At 39.0% G+C, this 21469-nt stretch overlaps 1 protein-coding gene across 6 annotated transcripts in view; it reads right to left on the bottom strand.

The window, feature by feature from the left end:
- Positions 1 to 1328, bottom strand: part of PTPRK (protein tyrosine phosphatase receptor type K) — a gene marked incomplete at both ends in the record, with an annotated part of 521692 nt that extends 520364 nt beyond the window's left edge. For 5 of the 6 annotated variants that reach the window (XM_084227961.1, XM_084227963.1, XM_084227962.1 and 2 more), the window contains one exon: positions 1211 to 1307. In XM_084227961.1, the coding sequence (XP_084084087.1) occupies positions 1211 to 1307 (97 nt within the window). Of the gene's footprint in view, positions 1 to 1210 lie in introns of all 6 variants that reach the window. The other variant, XM_084227965.1, reaches the window with a different exon arrangement.
- Positions 1329 to 21469: the final 20141 nt, after the last annotated feature.

Here is a 21469-nt window from a genome sequence, read left to right as displayed (position 1 = left end):
GATTTCTCCATCACACCACCGCCACCCCTGCGTCTCCATCTGCACCGCGAACCAAGGCAGCAAAAGCGCTCGCCAGCCAAGCTAAGCTAGGTGGGGGGGGGGGGGGGGGCTGGTCACAAAAGTTGTCAGGATTAGCAGGAAGCAGACGAGCGAGCGCTCGGGAGGCTGCTCCCCAGTGTCCACCTGGTGAAACTTCAGAGCCCCCAGAGGACAAGAGAGAAAGAAGCCACCAGCAGGAAGGATAACAAAACTGGAAGGAAATGGGAGGGGGCCGTAGAGACGGGGTCTCTGGACTTCTGAGTGGCTTTACCTAGCACCAAAGGGGCTATATACAAAAGCCCGCTCCACACCTCTCCTTCTGGGGTCTCCCGGAGGGCGGTAGTGGCTCGCTGCCCCCAGGAGCAGGCTGGCCAGCGGAGCAGCTGGGTCAGCTTCCCGGTGCTCGGCCAGAGGACAGGCTTCCCCGACCCGGCGCCCCGAGCTCGCTGCCCAGGATGGCCTCGGCGTGGATCAATCGAGTCATTTAAAAACAGCTTTCAGCCCCAGCCAATACACACACGATCTACTCCATGCCGTGCTTTAACCCACCGGGCAAACACAGGAGTGGACTCACGCCGGGGAAACGAGGACGGGGAGAGGGACGGGGAAGTAGTTAAGACAATGGTCAGGGGAGGTGATTCCCGGGACAAAAAGCACCTGGCAAAGTGCGCCGAGGTCAGTCGCTGGAGTCTCCACATTTCTGACAATGGCTTCCCGGGGAAATTTTTTAAAACACTCTAGCTGCAGAGAGCAACAAGCCCGCACCGTGAGCAACAGAGTAGCCGCCCCGGAGTCCTAACTACTTTTCCCTTCTTTCCTCCCCAGAGCGGACGCCCAGGCTACCAGTCCCCCAAGAAAAGCTACGTCTCCACTCTGGGCACCGCCGCCCGCCTGCGCCCGGAGCGAGCGCCGACGGGAACAATGGGTCACGAAGATGAAAGTTACCTGCGCCAAGTGGCGCCCCGAGGGTGCCCCGCGCTCCACCTGGCCCAAACTCTGGGGCCACCTCTCCCTCTACCCCGCGCCCCCCCCACCCCACCCCCGGCCGTGAAAGCTTCCCGCGAATCCTCGCCCCTGGCCTCGGCGAGAAGCAGACTCCGCCACTCGCGAGCCCCGAGTCGGGGGCCTGCATCGGGGCTCCGCACGCCCCCCCCCCCCCCCGAGCACTCACCTGCGGAGAACTGGCCTTGGGCCGACCCCAGGAGAGGCCAAGGCGAGAGCAGCAAAAGCGCCACAAAAGCTGGCAGCGCGGCCGCCGCTGTATCCATGTCGAGTTTGGGAGAAGTTTCAAGCAGCTTTGCAAAGAGCTGCCGGGGGGATCGCGGCGAAATCCGCGACCCAGGTGCCCACCGGGCCAGGCCGGGCGAGGGAGGTGAGTCAACAGCCGCCCGGCGGCACTTTTTCCTTCTTCGCGGTCGCCAAACTACCTCTGGGGCGCAAGCGTCGCCCGCGTCGCCGGCCGGCCGCGGCGGCAGCTCTCCATGCTCGGCGGAGGCTGCTCCTGTTAGTCAAGAGTTACTTTGCTCGGGGAGGGACGGGGGCGGAGCCGGGGGTGACGTCGCCCCGCGGGCTCGGGGCGCTACTGAGGAATGCAGGCTCGGGCGCGGCGCCGAGGCCACCGCCTCCTGCCGGAGAGACGCGCGCCGGCCCCGGCCGCGCGCTCCGCGCCCCGCTTCGCCTTTGTTCGCCGTCCGGGTCCCGCGGTCCGCGGCAGCTCGCGGGGGGCTGGCGGGAAAGAGGACCCCGCGCTCTGGTTGCACGCTCCCCGCAATCGGAGTTTGAGATCCGAGAGTTTGGTGAGCAGTGAGGCGGGAGCGCAGAGGACCGTGGCGGAGAAACCTCCACCGCGGAGTCGAGGCGCCCTGGGGGTAGGTCCCCAAGAACAGGTCCCACCGGAGGCGGCCGGTTGCAAGGAGGGGAGTGTAGGAGCGCCCGAAGGAAGCACCCTCTTAGCCGTGTGATGAGAATTAAGACACCCCACCCCCATGGAAAACTTAATGTTTCTTCTTCACATAAAATAAAACTTGAACCAAAATAAATGCTCGGTGAGTCTCCAGTGTGAACAGCTGTGGTGTGTCTCCGTCCTGGTTTATTTGTCTTTTGCCAAATATTTGAATTTACTCTCTGCTTCGCTGACTTTGATTGTTGTTCTGAAACCTTCCTGCCTCTCTCCACTTCTCCCCTCGGGAAGAGCCCAACAACTGCATCAGGGCTTATCGGTTCCTGCCACTTAGGGCTGGTGAAGGAGAAGAGGGTTTATTTTGCTTTGTTTTTAATAGCTAGTAGCTGTTGAATACATAAGTATTTAACAAAAGAACTTGAAACCGACAATGAAAACAGCAACGAATTATCCATCTGGAGAAAAATAATGCTATAATATGACAGTAAAGTATTTTACAGTTTGCTACTTCTTTAGCAGCTTGAAGTGATTTCACCATATGCCACACTTGCATCTGTGAAAGATTGTACAGTGCATACTTTATTCATTTTTGTGAACTATCAAAAAATAGACGTGTTCACAGTGCATAAACATTTGTTCCAGAATTTTGGTGTGCTCTACCCAGTCCTAGTACAATAGGATCTATTGATTGGCATCTGTCAGTTATTCAGACATAGTATCTTTAGCTTTTGCAAATCAAGACAATGTGAAATTCAAATTAATATAGCTTTCAAATGATTTACCAAGAGACATGTTTCTTTATTCAAATTAAATCTACGCTATTAATGGCCAGGGTTATGAAAGAATTGGAAGTGAAAAAAATATATATATATACCATATATAGAGTATATATATACACTGTATATATGGTATATGTATCACCTAAATATAGATATTGAAGCATTTTCTGACTATAGATATAAAGGACATACTTTTTAAAACATATCATGAAAATTAAAGGAAGATTAAACACAATTTGTAATCTTGTGGTTGGCTCATTAGCACACTCAATAGCTGGACACTTAATTCAGCATAAAGTCATTCCTCCTCGAAGTACAAAATAGATTATTTTTTAACTCATTAACCTGTTAGCACATAACAGTTCCTACTACATTGAAGAAAATCCCCCAAAACTAAAAGTCATATATTTTCTTTTGAAAGACTTTATCAGAACTTTGCAAAATATGCCTCAGGAAAAACAAACAAAAACCCACCATCCTTATAATGATTAATCTGTTCTGTTCTTACAAGAAAGATGGAGATTGATGGCCTAGTAGATTTCTTTATTTAAATACACAAAATGCTTATTTAAAAATTGACTTAAAATGCCAGGGCAATGTTCACATAGTTCTTACCTTGCTCATTACCTGGGTCAGCTGATAGAAGATTCACTTCTCCTTCTCTGTGCTAGAAGTAACAACCATAGTAAGTAATGTTTACAGAGACCTTATTATGAGGGAGGCATCGAATTCAGATATACAGTGGCTCATTGAGGCATTAACATATACAGTGTCCTGTGGAATTGAGAGAACCATCTGACAATGACAATTATTATGCCCATTTGGCAAATTAGGAAGAAAGCTTGGAGATTAATTTGGCCACCTGCACATACCTGGGTGAGAAGTGGGGGAGGGGAGTAAAGATGGGCAAGGAAATTCTCAAAAGGAATCAACAAAGTAGCAAGATACCTTTTAACTCAAATCAAATCAAACTTTTGGACAAGTAAATACATACTTTTGTCCACAGTTGTCACTAATGTTGCCACAGTAACAGATGAGGGCCAAGTGCTTTGAAATTTGAGTAGACTATATGTTCCACAAGGCAAATATCAGGAACTTACTAGGTCTTTGTTTATTTAAAAAAGTGAATCTCAATCAAAAAATAAGAGTATAAATTTTGGGTAATTTTAAGAAAAATTTTTCAACACGCATTAAGATGTTCATCAATAAAATATTCCTATTCTTTAATCACTAGCTATTCTTAAAAAAAAAATCCCAAGTATGGCAAGTGTTATATACACAAAGATTTATCATTTACAAAATGGAAAGTCAGAAGCAGAAGTATTCAACAATGCATGAGCATTATCTGGATGGAATATCTAACAAACACTAGACACAAAACTTCATTTTTTAAAGAGTAAGTTGTAATGTGGAAAAATTCTTATGATATAATATTGAAAAATATCAGAAAACAGCCATAGTCTCTCAGTTTGGGAAACCAAAGTTCTGAGGATGGATGATGATGCTAACAAAGTGGACCTACTCAAACTGTATACTTAAAATGGTTAAAACAGTAATTTTGATGTTATATTTTATGGTAAAAAAATCAGACAAAATTCAGCATGCACTATGAAAATAATCTTCACAAATCATAATACTGATACAATTACCAGTAGATTTAGAACAATAAAATTTGATAACTTCCCTTCTCCATTCTCATACTGTTTTTGTGTGTGGCTTTTGTATATATTTTTTAAAAGGACAGATTTGTATTCTGGTTGCAGATTTGCCACATCGTAACTCCAATTAGGAATTTAGGTCTGCATTTAGCAGAATGTTTCTTGTAGAATTACAACTCCATCAACATTTAGTAAGTGAAATTGGAAAATAAAGTCTCCAGATCAAATAAGCATGGAGAACTCTGGATTGAGCAAAGTTAAACAGGTTCCTTTACTACAGCCGACTTCTTTACTGTAGGACTTTCTCCATGTGTAGCAGCAGGAAGGCACAGGGGAGGATCTCTGTTATCCGAACAGATGGGTGAAGGAGGAGTCCCGGAGCCCTCAGTGGCTTTTTCAGGGTTTTATGGATTTTATCAGGTACACAGCTGGCAGGGGGGTCAGGGGGCCAGGAGGCTGGCTGGTCTCCTAGCCGCCCCCCACCCCACTGTGAATCTTCACTCTTTCTGGGCTCTCCAGCATTCTCTCATGACTTCTGCTTCTCAGCTCTTTCAGTCTTTCTGTTTCGCTGGCCTCCCATAACGCCACCCTTATGAACCCAGTCTCTCAGCCCAGGTGAACCCACCTGCATATGCCCACACCCTACTCCAGGTGCCCACCATCAGGCATGCATTCAGGACCACAGGGATCCATCATCAACACTAATGGCAGGAGGACAGAAAAGCTTGACAATCATTTACCCTACACCATGGTTACCAAGATGATATTGTCCATTGTGAATCTACTGGAGGGGTTAAAGTATATGATGTTTCTTTAACAGAGAAGTATCTCTTGGGATATCTTCCAGGGAAACAATTTGTGAAACACTACTTTAAGCAATATTTAATAATGTCTGTGTATGTCAGTTTTCTTCATATGAAAATGAAGCTAATCAGATTTTTCAGGGGATTACATAAAATATATTTTAATGTATATACAGATTTAGTTATAAACATAGATATGAATGAGACTACATGATAACATTTGCTATGTAAATGTTATTTTCTTTCTCTTGTTCCGCTAAAGGATTATACAAAAACTAACCTCAGCAGAAGCAAAGTTTTATTTATCCAGTGACAAGTCATGAGTGTACCCACTGCATGTATTTATAAGCAATTAGATCAGATTCTTGGCTTCTAGTATAATCAGTTATATTTTGCTTTTCAGATTTTCAGACCCATTTATCCAGATGATCTCAATGTATCCTCACATTGAGAATTAGGCAAGGTAGGTTTCATCTAACTGTTGAGGAAAACCAAATCCTAGAGGGATTAAAATACTTGGCTAATGTTATAAAGATAGTCAATAGCAAAATTGTCACTCTGACCTGTGTATTCTAAATCAGAATGTTATTTTTCCTCCTACTCCCAATGCTTATATACTTAATTCTCATCTCTTAAAAACTTTCATTTCAGTTAGGTGTCAAAATCTTCAGTGCAAATTCATCAGACAGAGCCTCTTGGGCTGGCAGGTGGAAATGAGCTTCTATTTTCTCTTTGAAAGGACAAAAAGAAGACGAAAACTAAAAGCAAATCTTTATCATAATAATCTTATAAGGGTTTATAAGTTGTCAGCAGATCCTCCAGGAAGGGAGGAGGAGGAAATTTCTGACAATACAGCCCTTGATCAGGACTTTGAGAAAAGAAAGAAAAAATACCTTGTTTTGTCTGAAAACTAATGCTCTGGATGGGTCTTCTACTTTAGAGCAAATCTCAGTCACTCCCTGCATCAGTACTTGGAATTGGCCAGTCACTGCTTAGAAATTGACAATCAAGAACAAATGGAATGGTGATGACCATTTGCCTAAGTCTATAAATAAATTCTCCCCTCTATGATATTCTTAGCTAATTTGTGATCAGATGGAAAGAAGTGCATTGTGTTCAAAACCAGAGTGATTTTGTGAGTCCCTTGAACACTTTAAAATATCCATAACTGGGGATTAGTTCAGAAACACTAGTCAAGAAAATGCATGCTCCAAAGGTTTTTATCCAGGGAAGAAAAAAAAAAAATGTGAGCAGCTTGAGAGCTCAGTGTTGCCAATTTGGAAGAGCAATTTGCCTACAGCTGGATATAATTAACAAGCATGGGTCAAAAAGGAAGCCAATCATAAAAGTGTGAATTGGAGTGAGGTGGAGGGATGGGACAGTGATAGTCCCTTCCAGAGCTGGTATATTCTGACTTTAGAGTCTCTCCCCTTTTCTCAAAAGTCAACCATAATGGTGTAAAATAAAGATTGTATGCTGAGGGAAAACATTTTTGATTTTAAGAGTACCCTAGTATGTGTTTAATAAATTATCTCTTCTGAGACACTACGTGGTGCCATATTCACCCTTTATACTAGTTACCAGTGGTTAGAGCCCCCTGGCTCACCATAGGAGAAAGCTACAAAGAGCAACAGCTATACAGCATCCCAGTGGATCCTGTTTGAATTCTTTTGGTCTAATGGACAAATTATCCTAGGGAATTTTTTGTTTATTTTAGTAAAAACCAGGAAAAATGATAACTTGGAATTAATTAAATACATCATGTATTCAATAATACATTTTGCAGGGTTAAGAGCTCATATGCAGAGTTGCAGCCTGAGGAAAATTAACACAGATGAATGAGAAATTCTCTAATGATTATGCTCCTTCCTCCCACTTACTTCTGAAGGGGGTTAGGGGGCTGGCTTTACATATGGAATCCTGCAGATCTTGTCATATTTCTTCTCTGCTTATTCTGGTCTTGAGATAGTGAAATAAAATTTTGAACACAAAATGTGGTGCTTCCAAAGCTCTGGAGCTTTTTCTAATACTCCAAATGTTCTCCAATAAAATCCTCCCTTTACACTGTTGGTGCTGCCACAGCATTCATAACCAGGGGAAGTCTGACAAGAAAATGAACCATTAAAACCTACACACAAACAGAAGGGCTCATTTCAGTGCAGAAGTCCCCTTTAACCAAAGCAAAGAATTCATTTTGTCATTTGCAAGCAATTATTAAGTGTACAACACAGTGCTAGTTACTCTATGGGGGATACAAGAGAATTAGTAGTTTACATTTGAGTTTAACAGACAAAAAAAAATAAGGGACAACAAACCATATGTGTGATGTGTATGTATATCTCCTAAATGGATAGAAAGCAAAGCACTAGGTCATGATGAAGCACTGTTGGAAATGATAATTTGGCTGGCGGGGCGGGGGGGGGGGGGGGAGCGGCGGGCAGGGAGGGTGTTGATGACCAGTTGGTTGTGACTGGCAGAAAATAGGGTTGAAGCATAAACTACTTTTTTAAACTTGAACTTCTTACTCAGGCTTTCTGTGAAGAAGTTTGCTCTTGCTAACTTACCAAAATGTACCTCTCATGGACTGTAATATCTGTCTGTCCTGGAGATGAGTTCTCATTTTATTGAGTTCTCATTTTATTGTTTTGAAATCACCTAAGATGCCTTGTTGGAAGATTTCATAAAGAACAGATTTCTTGTAACATCAGTTTATGTGCTTTTAAAACTTCATAGCCATCTAAACTAAATAAACCCAGAAAAGATGTCATTAAAAAATAGCCATACAAGCACATTGGAATGTTAAAATCAAATGCAATTTCTTTGGGGTCATGATGAAGTTGTCCATTAGCTTTTACATTTTTTGGCAACTACAATTGATATAAGCTAATGCTCCCATGAGTGATCTTAAGTCAAAGGGGGAACAGCTACAACAATCTGGGAAAAGAATAAGAGGCTAAGTTGGTCAAAACCGAGTTTCATTTCAGTTTCTGCAAGATGCAAAATGACCACTTAACTAATTTGTATAAACTTTAGAGAAGTTTGATGGGCAGTACATAAGCTATAATATTAGTTTATTTTAAAAAATCACTTTACTTGGGGTTGTAGGCAGAATAATGACACTCCTACTCCCCCATGTATCCATATCTCTGGAACTTGTGAATGTTTGCCTTAGATGGTGAAAAAGACTTTGCAGATCAGATGAGATGGGGTTAATTTAAGGATCTTGAGACAACAATACTATCCTGGAATAGCTGGGAGGGCGCGATGTAATTCATATACACCTTATAAGAAAGAAGCCATAGAATAAGAAAAAAGATAAAAGCATGGAAGCAGAGAAAATGCTACACTGCTAGGTTTGAAGACAGAAAAAAGGGGCCATGAGACAAGGAATGTTGGTGACTTCCAGAAATTGAAAAAGTCAAGTGAACGGAAGGTCCCTAGAACTGCCATATCAAATAAAGTCCTGCTAACACCTTGATTTTATTCAAGTGCAACCCATTTCAAACTTCTGACCTCCAGACCAGTAAGATAATAAATCAGCATTGATTTAAGTCACTAAGTTCATGATTGTTTACTACAGCAGCAATAAGAAGCTAATATATATTGGTTATTTCTTTGATCTCGAAAGCTATTATGCCCATTTTATATCCTAAAATGAAAACTGATAAAACTGATGCTCAAATAGAATAAGCAATCTGCTTACGTAAGTAGTGGCGTGAAAGTATAAATTCAGGCACTCTGACTCCAGAGTATGCAGTGTTAAGAAATACACTGTTGGGCCTCCCCTGGTGGCGCAACGGTTGAGCCCTGTGCTGCAAGGCTGCCCGCAGCCTCTGCAGCGCTGGTTCATTCCCCGACTACCGGCCAGGGTCCCATAAAAAAAAAAAAGAAAAGAAAAAAAAAAAAAGAAAAAAAAAAAAAAGAAAGAAACTGTTTTAAAACACAAAATATTAATGGCAATACTATATACTGAATTATTCTATACAGTACATTGTGATAGAAAATTTATAAAAATAGTTTGACTGCATTTGCAATTTTATCCTGTATTTGAACTGTAATAGTTCTTAGCATTCTGTTATAGTTCCTTTGCCATTGATACTTGCATTCACATTCCAGTCTGGTATAATTACATTCTTTAGTCAGAGAATCACATACTCGGAGGAGATAGCCCTTATCAGTGTTATCTTGAAGATTAGTCATCACTTACATTTGGTTTAATTACTGTCATATTGTCTTCATAGATTGTATGCTATTAAGAGGACTGAGGTTATATTTCCTCTATTTTCTACAAGGTCTAAGCCTACCCATCCTATCCATTTGCTTGAATCTTCTATGTATGAATCAGTTGGTCATCAATTCTGGCTATTACAGCCTCCTTAGGAATCAAGCTTTTGTTTAATTGTTGCATAGGCTGTCACTCTAATTTCCTAGAAGTCAAGGATTGTGTATGGTTTATCATTGTATTTCCACCCAAAATAGTCACTGTCACATAGTTGTTCAATTAATAAAAGTAATGAATAAATAAATAAATGAATGCATGAAAAGACTTTTCAAAAGTGGCTTTATAGTGCGTAAGGAGAAAGTGTAAAATTCTGAGATCATGAGAGAACAAATCCCTGAACAGGATGAATAATAGAACAAAATAAGAAAATCCTGATTTATATGGTCATTTTAAGTTTAAAAGCATCATCCTGATGCTTTTGAAGCCTGCTTTTTCCTTTATTCATTCCTAATTTTTTGTTTATCGCTACAATATTGATCAAAATGCAGACTTCTTAACTTCTTTTTTATTTTTCCTTCTGATGAAATACTTTCTTTTATGCATAACAAACAGCCATCAACATCACTTACTTACACCCAGAGATATTGAAGTTTAAGTTCTCCACTTATTATGCAATAGAAAAAACTCACTTCCTGTTGCAACAATAAGAGTTAGGAGTCTTATTACAAGGCAACCTAGATAAAATGAGAAACAACCCTAAAACAGTTTAGGGCTGTTCAAGTCACATTAGAGCTAACTATTTGAGGTTTTCCCTTCACAGACAGCTTCAAAAAGGGAAAGCTAATTTCAGGTCTCTTATTCAAAATGTTGTCTTTTGATTGCAAAATACCTTGGTAAACAAATTACAATCATATAGAAGATCTAGGGTCCAGTTACTGGTTACATACCCTTAATTCAGAGTGGTTTCACTAAGATATTTCTTCTTCCCCACAATCTGTTTTTTCCCCTTAATTTATTTTTTAAAAATAATTGTGTATCACAAAGTGCTAAGCTCTGTCCTAGGTACTGCTTATCCAACAGGGCACACCATAAGTAAAAATCTATTTATTTATATTCTAGCAGAGGTAGAAGGGTGATAAATAAGTAAAACAGAGATGGCCAAGAAAGAATAATTGACATCAGTATATTTCATCTTGAAATAGTTCAAAATATCAGGTAAAAGAGAGACTTTTACAATATCTTACTTTTAAAACCAAGACTATATTCAAAGTAGTGATATTGCCAAAAGGAAAATTTTGATTCTGCATAACAAAAGGATGTATATGATTAATAGCTAAGAATTTTTTCTTTGAAATCATGTGTATTTTTATATGATATATAATTATGTAACTATCTGGGTATCCTTTTTTAGGTTGGCTGTTTGGACACTGAATACATTTGTATTCATATTTAGTAGTTACATGTAACTTTGTTTACATATTCTAAATTCCCAGTGGTCTTATTTTACTGTTGTACTATGGCTTGTCTTTCCCTTTGTTATTTTTACATAAATATGTATATTTTAATATATTGGTTTCGTTGTTTTATAAACCAAGAACTAGACGATCAAATAAATAAGTATATAAGCAAAAATAAATAAATAAATGCCCAAACCACCACAGGAGAATGGGCACTAAAGTTTGAGATTCATAGAATAAATGAAGAGGTTCTACTTTCCTCCATCCTAAATCTTCTTAGATGAAACATGCCTAGTTACAGAAAGTTAGAGTGCCTTACTCAAAAGAAGGTGCATCCTAAAGCATGTTACTAATTTACCATTTATCAGGGTAAATGAGGAAGGGGGTGATTTCTCCATTATAAAAGGCTTTTGGTTAAAATGTAACCTAAGGTTATTCATCTCTAAATCGCAGAACTCTACTAGCTTTTAAGTTTCTATCTCTTCTGTGTGACACTCTGCCAGTTATCCTTGTATTTTGGTAAGAGAGATTAGAATGGTCTGCCAGGTCCTCCAAATTCTTAACAAAACTGTCAAGAAAAATAAATCTTAGTATAGAATCTATAAATCTTAGGAAATGCACATGTTTGAGCAGATTTTGTAAGACATTAGAAATGACTTTAAATTATTGCAACCTACCTCTGCATAAAATATATATATATATATATATATATATATATATATATATGTGATTCAGATCCAAAGGTATGATTTCTCAAAGAAGAAAAACGACACCTGAATTGGTAAGTGACAAGACCCATCACAGAGCTATTTTGTCCAGTGGTAATACAGCTGCTGATCAGTTTACTAAGGAGCCCAAGGGTAGATTAATTATTTAGCAGTGGAATAAATTGAAAAGTTGGCTCTAACTACTTCAATATAAATTGAAACCCCAGACTCTGCAAAACTCTCAGCAATAATCACAGAAAATGCAAGTGAATTTGAAACTCGGTTTTGCAACTGGTCTATAATTAACATCTCCTTTTTATTCCTCTTAACCCTCAACCTCTATTCTCCCTACTCCAGCCCATCAATTACCTCCAAGTCCCCACCCGACATATACCTACTTCACATTAACCAATACCTTCCTAATATGGCGAGTCCTTTCTGCATTTTTCCTTCTTTCCTCCCTTCTTCTTTCCTTCCTCTGTTTAATGCTCCATACGAAGCTTTAAGGGGACAGAAGTAGAGCAAAGAGCCCACAAGTTGCCATCTAAGGGTGAGCACAGGGTCAGGGAGAATGAGATGAGTAAAAAGAATTCAGAATAAATGCAAAATGATAAGCACAATTGAGGTATGAACAACCTGCTGTGAAAACACAGATGAAGAAGCAATTAATTTCTGTCATTTTCTAGCAAGGATGGGTGACAAATATCTTCACTCTGCTATTTCCCTCCCATCTGTTTCTCTCACTTCTAATGGGGACAATTTGGGAAATGGATTGTCAGCTTCTGCTACTGAAATGTGAAATGAGAGGATGAAATTTATTCTGATGTCAACCACAGACGATGCTGTATTTAACTTAATGTAGTGAAAGAGCAGGTTGGTGACCAAACCTTTATGAGGAACAATGATCCTACATCCCTGGTGCCAGTTACTGCTTGAGAACCTGACACTAGATTAGTTTCAGTCTTATTTTCTCATTTCTCCCTCCTCCTCTTGACTTCCCAATGTCTTTCTAAGATTTCCCAGTATTTCACTGCTGCTGTTTCCTCCTTAATTCCCTGTACGAGGCTGTTATTCGAGCCACTGCACATTTCAAGTATAGACTAGTCTAAATAATGCTACAGGATGACCTCCATGCCCATGTGTTATGAATTTAGAGACAAACCCCAGAGTAACTTTGTCTAAAATGCTGTTATTTTTTGTGTGTCCTTTTAAACACTCAAATGTTCCTATGAAGCTAGAACAGAGGATCAATCACTAATCGATCAGAATTATTTCCTGTCATCTTCTTCAAAACATTTAGTAAAGATGGGTTACTTTCAGGAAACTAATTCACTCATTAGTCACTTTTTATTTAGCATATTTTAACTTGTCTCAAAAATGAATAAGGCTCATCTAACACTTTATAAGTTGGTGAAAAAAACACAACCATAGTTTTCATAAGTGATAATTGTATGGAAAACTACCAGTACTGCCCTGGGAACTGAGCACAGGCTTTTGAATGTATCACAGAGTTGCGGTAAATATCGAAGTTTTAAGTTAGAGTTGGCTGGAGCTAGGGAAAAAATGGAATTATGAACATAGAAATGGGGAAGGTTTGGGTGAAGGCCAGGATAAAGACTTCAAGCAGACAGGAATAGCAGAGGACAGTGTGGGTTGAGGAGAAGAGGTAAATTCAGAATTTGGAAGAAAATGCCAAAAGTGAGAAAGAGATAGGAGAAGAGTGTAAGATAGTCTCTAACTATTTTAAAATTTTGTCATTGAAAGATTACTGTTACAAGGCAGTTGGGATTACATTCGTTGGATAATTTGGAAGAAATCTGTTACAAAAGATGGGAGGGACAATATATGGTCATTGCCATTCCTTTTTTTTTTTAAGATTTATTTATTTATGCATATAAGACCTGAGGTACAGACCAGAGAGGCAGGGGGTGAAAGGACCCACCGGAGACAGAGTGGGGAGCAAAACAGGCAGACTAACTGAAATACACTACTGAGGGGAGCAGCGGGCAAGATAAGAGAGGTCTGCTGCACCATGTGGGTCACCTCTCTGGCTGGGGATTGAACTGTGCTGCAGTGGCTGTGGATAGTTTCGTAGTGCTGTGCTTAACCCCTTGTTCCACCAGGGATTGACCTTCTTTTTATCAGTGTTGCCCAGTCACCTAGGATCTGCACTGTTTGTTACACATAAACATGTTGAAATGCACAGGAATTCTGATTTTATCAACTGATTATTTGCAAGTACCCTAAGTTCCCAAGGATCCATTTCTTCATATGTTACAGAAAGCAGGGAGAAAGATGATCCTTAAGATGTCTTTTAGTTCTAAAGGCTATGATTATTTTTAGGTCTTGGCAGAACTGCACTGTGTATAGCACAATCTAAATATACACAATCTCCTCCTTCTAAGAGCATAACTATTACCAGAACATTAGCATCAAAGAACTCAGGGTTTTATTGTTTTAAATTTTATAAATAACTTTTCCCTCATTACAAAATTATACATGTTTGTTACAGAAAAATTAGCAAGAAGAAAATTGCAAAACATCACAACTCCCATCCACTCCAACAAAACCATGGTTAATACTTGGTACATAAACTTATGAAAATACTATTATTTCAAATAAGATGATATTAAATTAATAGTAAAAACTGGTTGTTTTTTTCTCTGAGAACAGAAAAGTTTCTACATAAAGTAACTATTGAGCATTTCATGGGGTTTAACAAATCCAGGCAGATTTTTTTCTCTCTAGAAAGTCTGTCAACATACATTAAGTAAAAGTTAATAAATTGCAACTTAAGTGTCTTCCCTATAATTCCAGATTAATGTTGCCTTAAAAGTATTTTCAAGGAACATGCTCTAACATTAATAGGAGGTGCAATTTATGGTGCATGTGCTATGTGTCAGCCACTCTACAAAGTAACTTGTATTTGCTGTCTTTAAATCTCACAACAATGATTGAGGGCAGATACTTTGATCTCAGCCAAACAGATAAGATTTCAGAGACTTCGGGTGGTTAATTGACTTTATTACAGACACATTACTAGTAAAGGGCTGAGTCAAAATTTGGACCACAATCTGGGTGGTGCCAATTACCAGCTACTTATCACAACACCAACCTTTTTCAAATCAAACTAAGTCCAGTGAGATAATGTCACATGAATGAAGCCTTTATTGTCAACTATGTTTGAAAAACATCACACTTTATAAAGAAGCATTTAACTTAATTGCTTTTTTAAAAATCTTATTTGGGTACCACACATATGTTTTTACTGACAAATCTTTGGCCTCATCACCCTGGAAGCAAAAGGAAGCAATCATCTATGGGGAGACCCAGGAAGCATTTACTCACCTAGATTTTTCCTATTCAGAGCAATATAAAAATCTTTGCCCACTATAAACACTTTTTTTTTTTAAAGATTTATTTATTTATTTATTCATACAAGCACTGGGTACAGCCAGAAGCGCGGGAAGGTGAGAGAATTCACCAGGGCCAGAGCGGGGAGCAGAGCAGGCAGAAGGACCGAAGTACACTGCTGAGGGGAGCAGCGGGCGGCAGGAGAGATCTGCGCGCCATGCGGGACCCTCCTCCTGTGGCCGGAGAGCAGCCGAGGATCGAACCGGCACCACAGAGGCGGCGGGCAGCTTCGCATACGCTGCGCCACCGGAGCTCAACCGCTGCGCCACCGGAGAGGCCCCACTTTAAACACTTTATCCAAGTTCAGTCAAGTCTTGAATAATAAAACATAAAAATACCAAAAGTCCTCATTTTCTTTAGAGTCTCAAGTACAAACAGAAATGGATTTATCATGAAGTTAATGAAGCAATCTATAAACCCCCTTGCATAAATTCCTTCCAAAACCCTAGGAGATCCCTATAATGTGTTTATATAATCATAGTTTTTGTAAAATTTGCAAAAATTTGCAATAAGCAATTACAATTTTGCAATTGATTAAGACTTTTTTCCTCTCTCCTTTTTTCCTCTCTGCTCCCCTGTGCAATATCTTGTCCCACTGAGTGATGCTGGAATAGCAGGGGACTTTCTTGATTCTACACTGGTTGTCCCAGTGTAGAAACACCTTCCATGAATATTTATGTACTAACTTCCCGAGGGTCATGAAATGTGGCTAGAATATCAGAGATTGTATAATGTGTGAACTGACGTTACAGTAATTGGCACTGGAAGTGTGTATGTGGTAGAGGAGAAAGACTGTTTGAAATTCATGTAGCCAGAAGCTCGTCTGAAATAATTTTTCTGAACATTGAACATTTAAAATGCAGTAGTCCTCTTTTGTAAGGAATTTACTCAATAATGCATTTACTATTATAAATGTACCAAGGATTTTTGTCCTCTTTGATGAGAATTAAGTAAAATGGAATTTGTAGAGCTTCTCAGGTGGTAGGGCACACTCCCAAAGCAATAAATACTTTAAACAACATGCGAGTCTGTTTTAAAAGTCACTTATATTTTGTGTCTCATTATAGGGGTATCTTGGCATGATGTGAATTGTGAGGCTGAAATAACACTTTCTACGTTGGCCTCCCTGGTGGCACAAAGGGTTGAGTCACAGCACTGAGAAGCTATCTGTAGCCACTGCAGCGGAGTTCAATCCCCAGCTAGGGTCTAACCCACATGGAGCCATAGACCTCTCCTTTCTCGCCTGCTGCTCCTTTCAGTAGTGTATTTCTGTCACTTTGCCTGTTCTGCTCCCTACTCTGTCTCTGGTGAATCCTCTCACCCCCTGCACATCTGGCCTACACCCCAGTTCTTGTATACATAAATAAATAAATCTTAAAAAAAACCCACTTTCTACACACTGTTGTTAATTTAAAACACATTTATCTATTCTGCTAGAAAACAGACTGAATTCTCTTTGCCTTCATTTAATAGAAAATGATATAGATATTGTCACATAAAGAGGTGCTGGGGGAAAAGTATTATGTAGGTATTTTAGATAGTTAATTAATAAAATGTTGTTCTTGAATTTTTGTGATGTTTATTTTGTCAGCTATTAAAAATGTGTGATTTGTTGTGCTTTGCCTGTCATTTTAAAAACTCACATTTGAACCTAATTCTGAAATGTGCATCCTTATTTCATTTTCTTAAAATGTGTCCAAAAAATTGTGCAAACTTCAGGCCTCATAGAACCTGGATATTCTGCTTTGTACACATTTTAGTTTGGCATAAAATACAGACTTGGGCCTCCCCGGTGGCGCAGCGGTTGAGCACTGGGTTGCAAAGCTGCCCACAGCCTCTGCAGCACCGGTTTGATCCCCCGCCACCAGGTGAGGGTCCCACATGTTGGGCACCTCTCCTGCCGCCCACTGCTCCCCTCAGCAGTGTATTTCATCAGTCTGCCAGTTCTGTTCCCCGCTCTGGCTCTGGTAAATTCTCTCACCCTCCAGCACTTCTGACTGTCCCCAGTGCTTGTGTAAATAAATAAATAAATCTTAAAAGAAATAAATAAATGGTCTCACTCATAGCAGGAACCTAGAAAACTGAAATAAGGGACCAGGAAAAAGAATAACTATAAGAAAGTAAAAATCAAAATCAACAAACAACAAACAACTATGAACCAGAGACACTCTATGGGGGGTGGGGTTTGGGGAGGGGAGGGATTGAGGTCAAAATAAGGGGGTTGCAATTGTATGGGGAATATAAAAATAAAATTTATAATTAAAAAAAGTAAAAATAGAATAAATAAATAAAATACAGACTTGCTATTTCTTTAAAGACAATGTTTGCTTCCTGCTCATTGCTCATCTCAGTGAGCAGACCCACTGAGAAGCCCATTATTCCCCTTTCTTTAGCTCTGTCTTTCCAGGACTGAAATATTCTCTTCCATTTCCTTTACTTAATGGAAAAATGAAGATTCAAGAAAAAAAATCCCATTACCTCTGTGAAACCTGCTGCCCTAAAGTCACAAACATAATTTATGGATTCTAGCCATGCTTGCATTCCTCGCCATGCCAATAAAGTTTATTGAAATTGGAAATGGAATTAAAAAGATTAAACCAAAAGTCCAGAGGTTGAAAAAAAATATGTATCTCGGCTAAATCCAAATAAGAATGTTGCTTTTCCTCCAACCAGATAGTAATGCACATTAGTGAAAGCCAGTCTGTTTCTTTTTTTTTTTTTTTTAACGCCAAACTAGTCAGGTTAACATTGAGTGAAATTCTCATTTTATTTATTATTTTCTGATCTAAGCCTGTCATTCCATTTGAATGGGGATCCAAGGAAGAAAGAACTTTTTATCTTATAGTTCAGGGTTCTAAGGCTTTAAGATTTAGAGAGAATGTGAAAAAAAAATACCTATGGTAAGGCTAAAATTACTAGTCAGGGTGAACATTATAAAAACGTAAGTAAAAATGAATTTTAAAGTGATATGAGTACATTGAATTGGTTGAAACATAAAGTCCCACAGAGAAGTATTTGTGGATTGCTGCAGGAAATCTACATTAAAGTACATTATTTCATGCAGAGAGAATCTTACTGAAATTATAAAGTACTCTTATGTCAAAAAAAGAAAGAACAACCCATAGCTTTATAGCAGCAGTCAGAGTAACAGCACACATCTCAGAATAAATCCCTCACACTTTCAGAGGAATAACTCCTGCTAATCAAATGTCTCAAAACATCTGGGCACTACCTGAAGTTGCCTGAACATTCTGGCCAAAGAGACAGAAGTGTAGGTTACAGCAGGGCGCAATAATATTTCAGAGACATTGCTTCTGAAGAATTTCTAATTTCATTCAGCATTAAAAAGCCCAGTCTAGTAGAGAGACACAAAGATGATGGATATTAAGAGCCTTAGATTGCAAATTAGGGAATATTTGAGGTTAAAAGCAATTAGTAAGCTGGATAAGTGGGGAATAACAGCATAAATTAAGCACTTTTGCTCCTGATTCAACTTCCTATACTTTGTATAGTCTGAACTAGTCAGAGGGGCTTATTGCCAGAAACTTCTGTGGGAATCTGTATACTTTATACTTTGATGTTTCAGTGAGAGAATTTAATTCAGAACGTTATCCAGCCCCTGACATTAAGGAAAATATCTACATGGCTCCATAGACTTAAACTTTTGCAGAATCTGGAAAAAAGAAAGTCTAACATAAAGAAAAGACTACTGATCGAGGGACAGAAAAATCGTTCATTGTAACGTGATAAAAATTTTTTGGCTTATCTTTAAAATTTATAATATTACACATATAAGGCTACTGGATGAATATTAAATATTAGTAATGTGGGTGAAATGACTTCACATGGCACCTTTAACAGAATGGTTTGGTGGTTCTTTTCCTTTATCTAACCTCAACTACACTTTGGATAATCATGTTAAGGGTTGTTAACTATTTTTTGAAAGTAATCATAAACATTTTGCTTCTTTATATGCCAAATGTTTTTTTAAATTTGAGGGAGAAGGTGATAACAAAATAAAGAGAGAGACTCAGATGGTTCACAGAACAGCATTAGAATTCACTTTTGCTAAGGGGTATGATTGGAAATGTGACTTTGTGATAATATCCTTCCTATAAATACTCAAACTACTTTTGTACTCAGACTTTCTTTTTTCATTTATCAAATAAGTTCAACTAAACATGAAGAAAAATAAGCAATATTGCATATCAAAACCACACTGAAGTTTACTAAGTACGTATTTCAACATAAGCAGGAAGCTTGAGCTAACAATTTCTACTATTACACACATGGAAATGAGTAATATATTATTCAGCAGAATAAAGTATTCTTTGATGTCTTTACTTCATTAACAAGTTTCAGATGAAATAAAAGTCAGTTGTATCTCAATATCAATGTACTTCATCTTATTTTGTTTCTTAATGTCTAATTTTTTTTAATTAATGTAATATTGGCTTACAACTCTGTAGTAATTTATGGGTATAGGTTCTCATCTTGTCAGATGTATGTCACCACACCATAAACACCAACAAAGCACCCATAAATCCTTCACTGTAGTCCATGAGGCCCCTTCCTCCCTTTGCTCACCACTTTCCATCCCTTCTTCTGTTAGCCTCAATTCTATAGTCAGATTTCCAGGATTTGTTTAGGTTCAGTTTTGTCTGTTCCTTTGTTCTGTATCTCCATATTCAGCGTACGGGTGAAATCATCCAGTATTTGTCATTCTCCTTCTGGTAAAATAATCCTCTCCAGTTCTATTCATGTAGCAAATGTCATCATCTCATCTTTTTTATATTTGTATAATATTTTATTGTGTACATATATGTATATCTATTGTGTGTGTTTGTCTATATATTTTTTTCCACCTCTTATTCTACTCATCTGTTGTTGGGTACATAGGTTGTTTCCCTAACTTGGTTTTTGTAAGTAGTGTTGCAATGAACATAAGAGTGCATTTATCCCTTCAAATTAGTGTTTTTGTATTCTTTGAACAGATACATAGTAGTGGGATTGCTGGCACATGACAGATATATTTTTAACACTTTGAGAAACTGCCTTTCTTTTTTTTTTTTAAGATTTATTCTTATTTATTTATTTATACAAGCACTGGGTACTTGTATAAGAAGCGCGGGAGGGTGAGAGAATTCACCAGAGCCAGAAGGGAGAGCAGAGTAGGCAGAAGGACTGAAGCACTCTGCTGAGGGGAGCAGCGGGTGGCAGGAGAGGTCTGCGCACCATGTGGGACCCTCCTCCGCTGGCCGGGGAGCAGCAATGGATCTAACCGGCGCTGCAGAGACTGCTGGAAGCCTTGCAACCCAGGGCTCAACCGCTGCACACCGGGGAGGCCTGGAGAAACTGCCTTACTCTTTTCAGTAGGGGCTGTTCCGTCTCTATCTCCACTAACAGAATTCAATAGCTTCTTTTTCTATGTACCTTTACCAAAATTTAGTGTTTCTGGTCTTTTTGATATGGTCAGTTTCAAAAACATGAGATGGCATCTCATTGTGGTCTTGATTGGTATTTCCCTGACAATAAATCATGATGAATATTTTTCATGTGCCTATTGGTCATCGATATGTCTTTTGGAGTACTGCCTATTTAGATCTTCTAGTTATTTGTTTCTTTTTGATGAATTGTATGAATTCCTTGTTGATCTTGACTATGATCCATTTGTTGAATGTATGTTGTTCACATATCTTCTCCCAAACAGTAGAGTGTTTTTCCATTTTAATGACAGCTTCTTTCTGTACTACGTATTATACAAAGATTTCACTGTGATAGTCTTGTCTCTAAGGATGTTCTACAGACCTTAATATTATTATCATTATGAGGTTCCAATGCAATGGTTGCATACTTTACTATTTAAATATAATATGAGAAATATATACAAAGTATATCTTTAATATCATAAATATGATCTATTAAATATGGTTCTGCCTACCACACCAACATTCATAATTTTTGAGTTTTTTTTCCCCTCTAAAAGTAGCAGTACTTATGCATTGGAGCAAAGAAAGTTTGTTCAATAAATGGTGCTGGGAAAACTGGGTCGCTACATGCAAAAGAATGAAGCTTTACCACTACCTCACACCATACACAAAAATCAACTCAAAATGGATTAAAGAACTAGACATAAGACCTGAAACCATAAAATACATAGAAGGAAATATAGGCGAAACACTACGTGATTTGCACATCAAAGACATCTTTACAGACACGTCACCCAAAGCAGTGATAGTGAAGGCAAAGATAAACAGCTGGGACTACATCAAATTAAAGAGCTTCTGCACAGCAAAAGAGACAATAATAAAAACAATGAGAAACCCCACCAACTGGGAGAACATTTTTTTTTTTTTTTTTAAAGATTTATTTATTTGTTTGTTTGTTTATACAAGCACTGGGTACAGTCAGAAGTGCGGGAGGGTGAGAGAATTCACCAGAGCCAGAGCGGGGAGCATAGCAGGCAGAAGGACCGAAGTACACTGCTGAG

This window comes from Talpa europaea, assembly GCF_964194135.1.
Source record: "Talpa europaea genome assembly, chromosome: 2".
Lineage (NCBI taxonomy): Eukaryota > Metazoa > Chordata > Mammalia > Eulipotyphla > Talpidae > Talpa > Talpa europaea.
The sequence above is the reverse complement of the archived record's forward strand: the minus strand, read 5'-3'. Positions and strand labels throughout refer to the sequence as shown.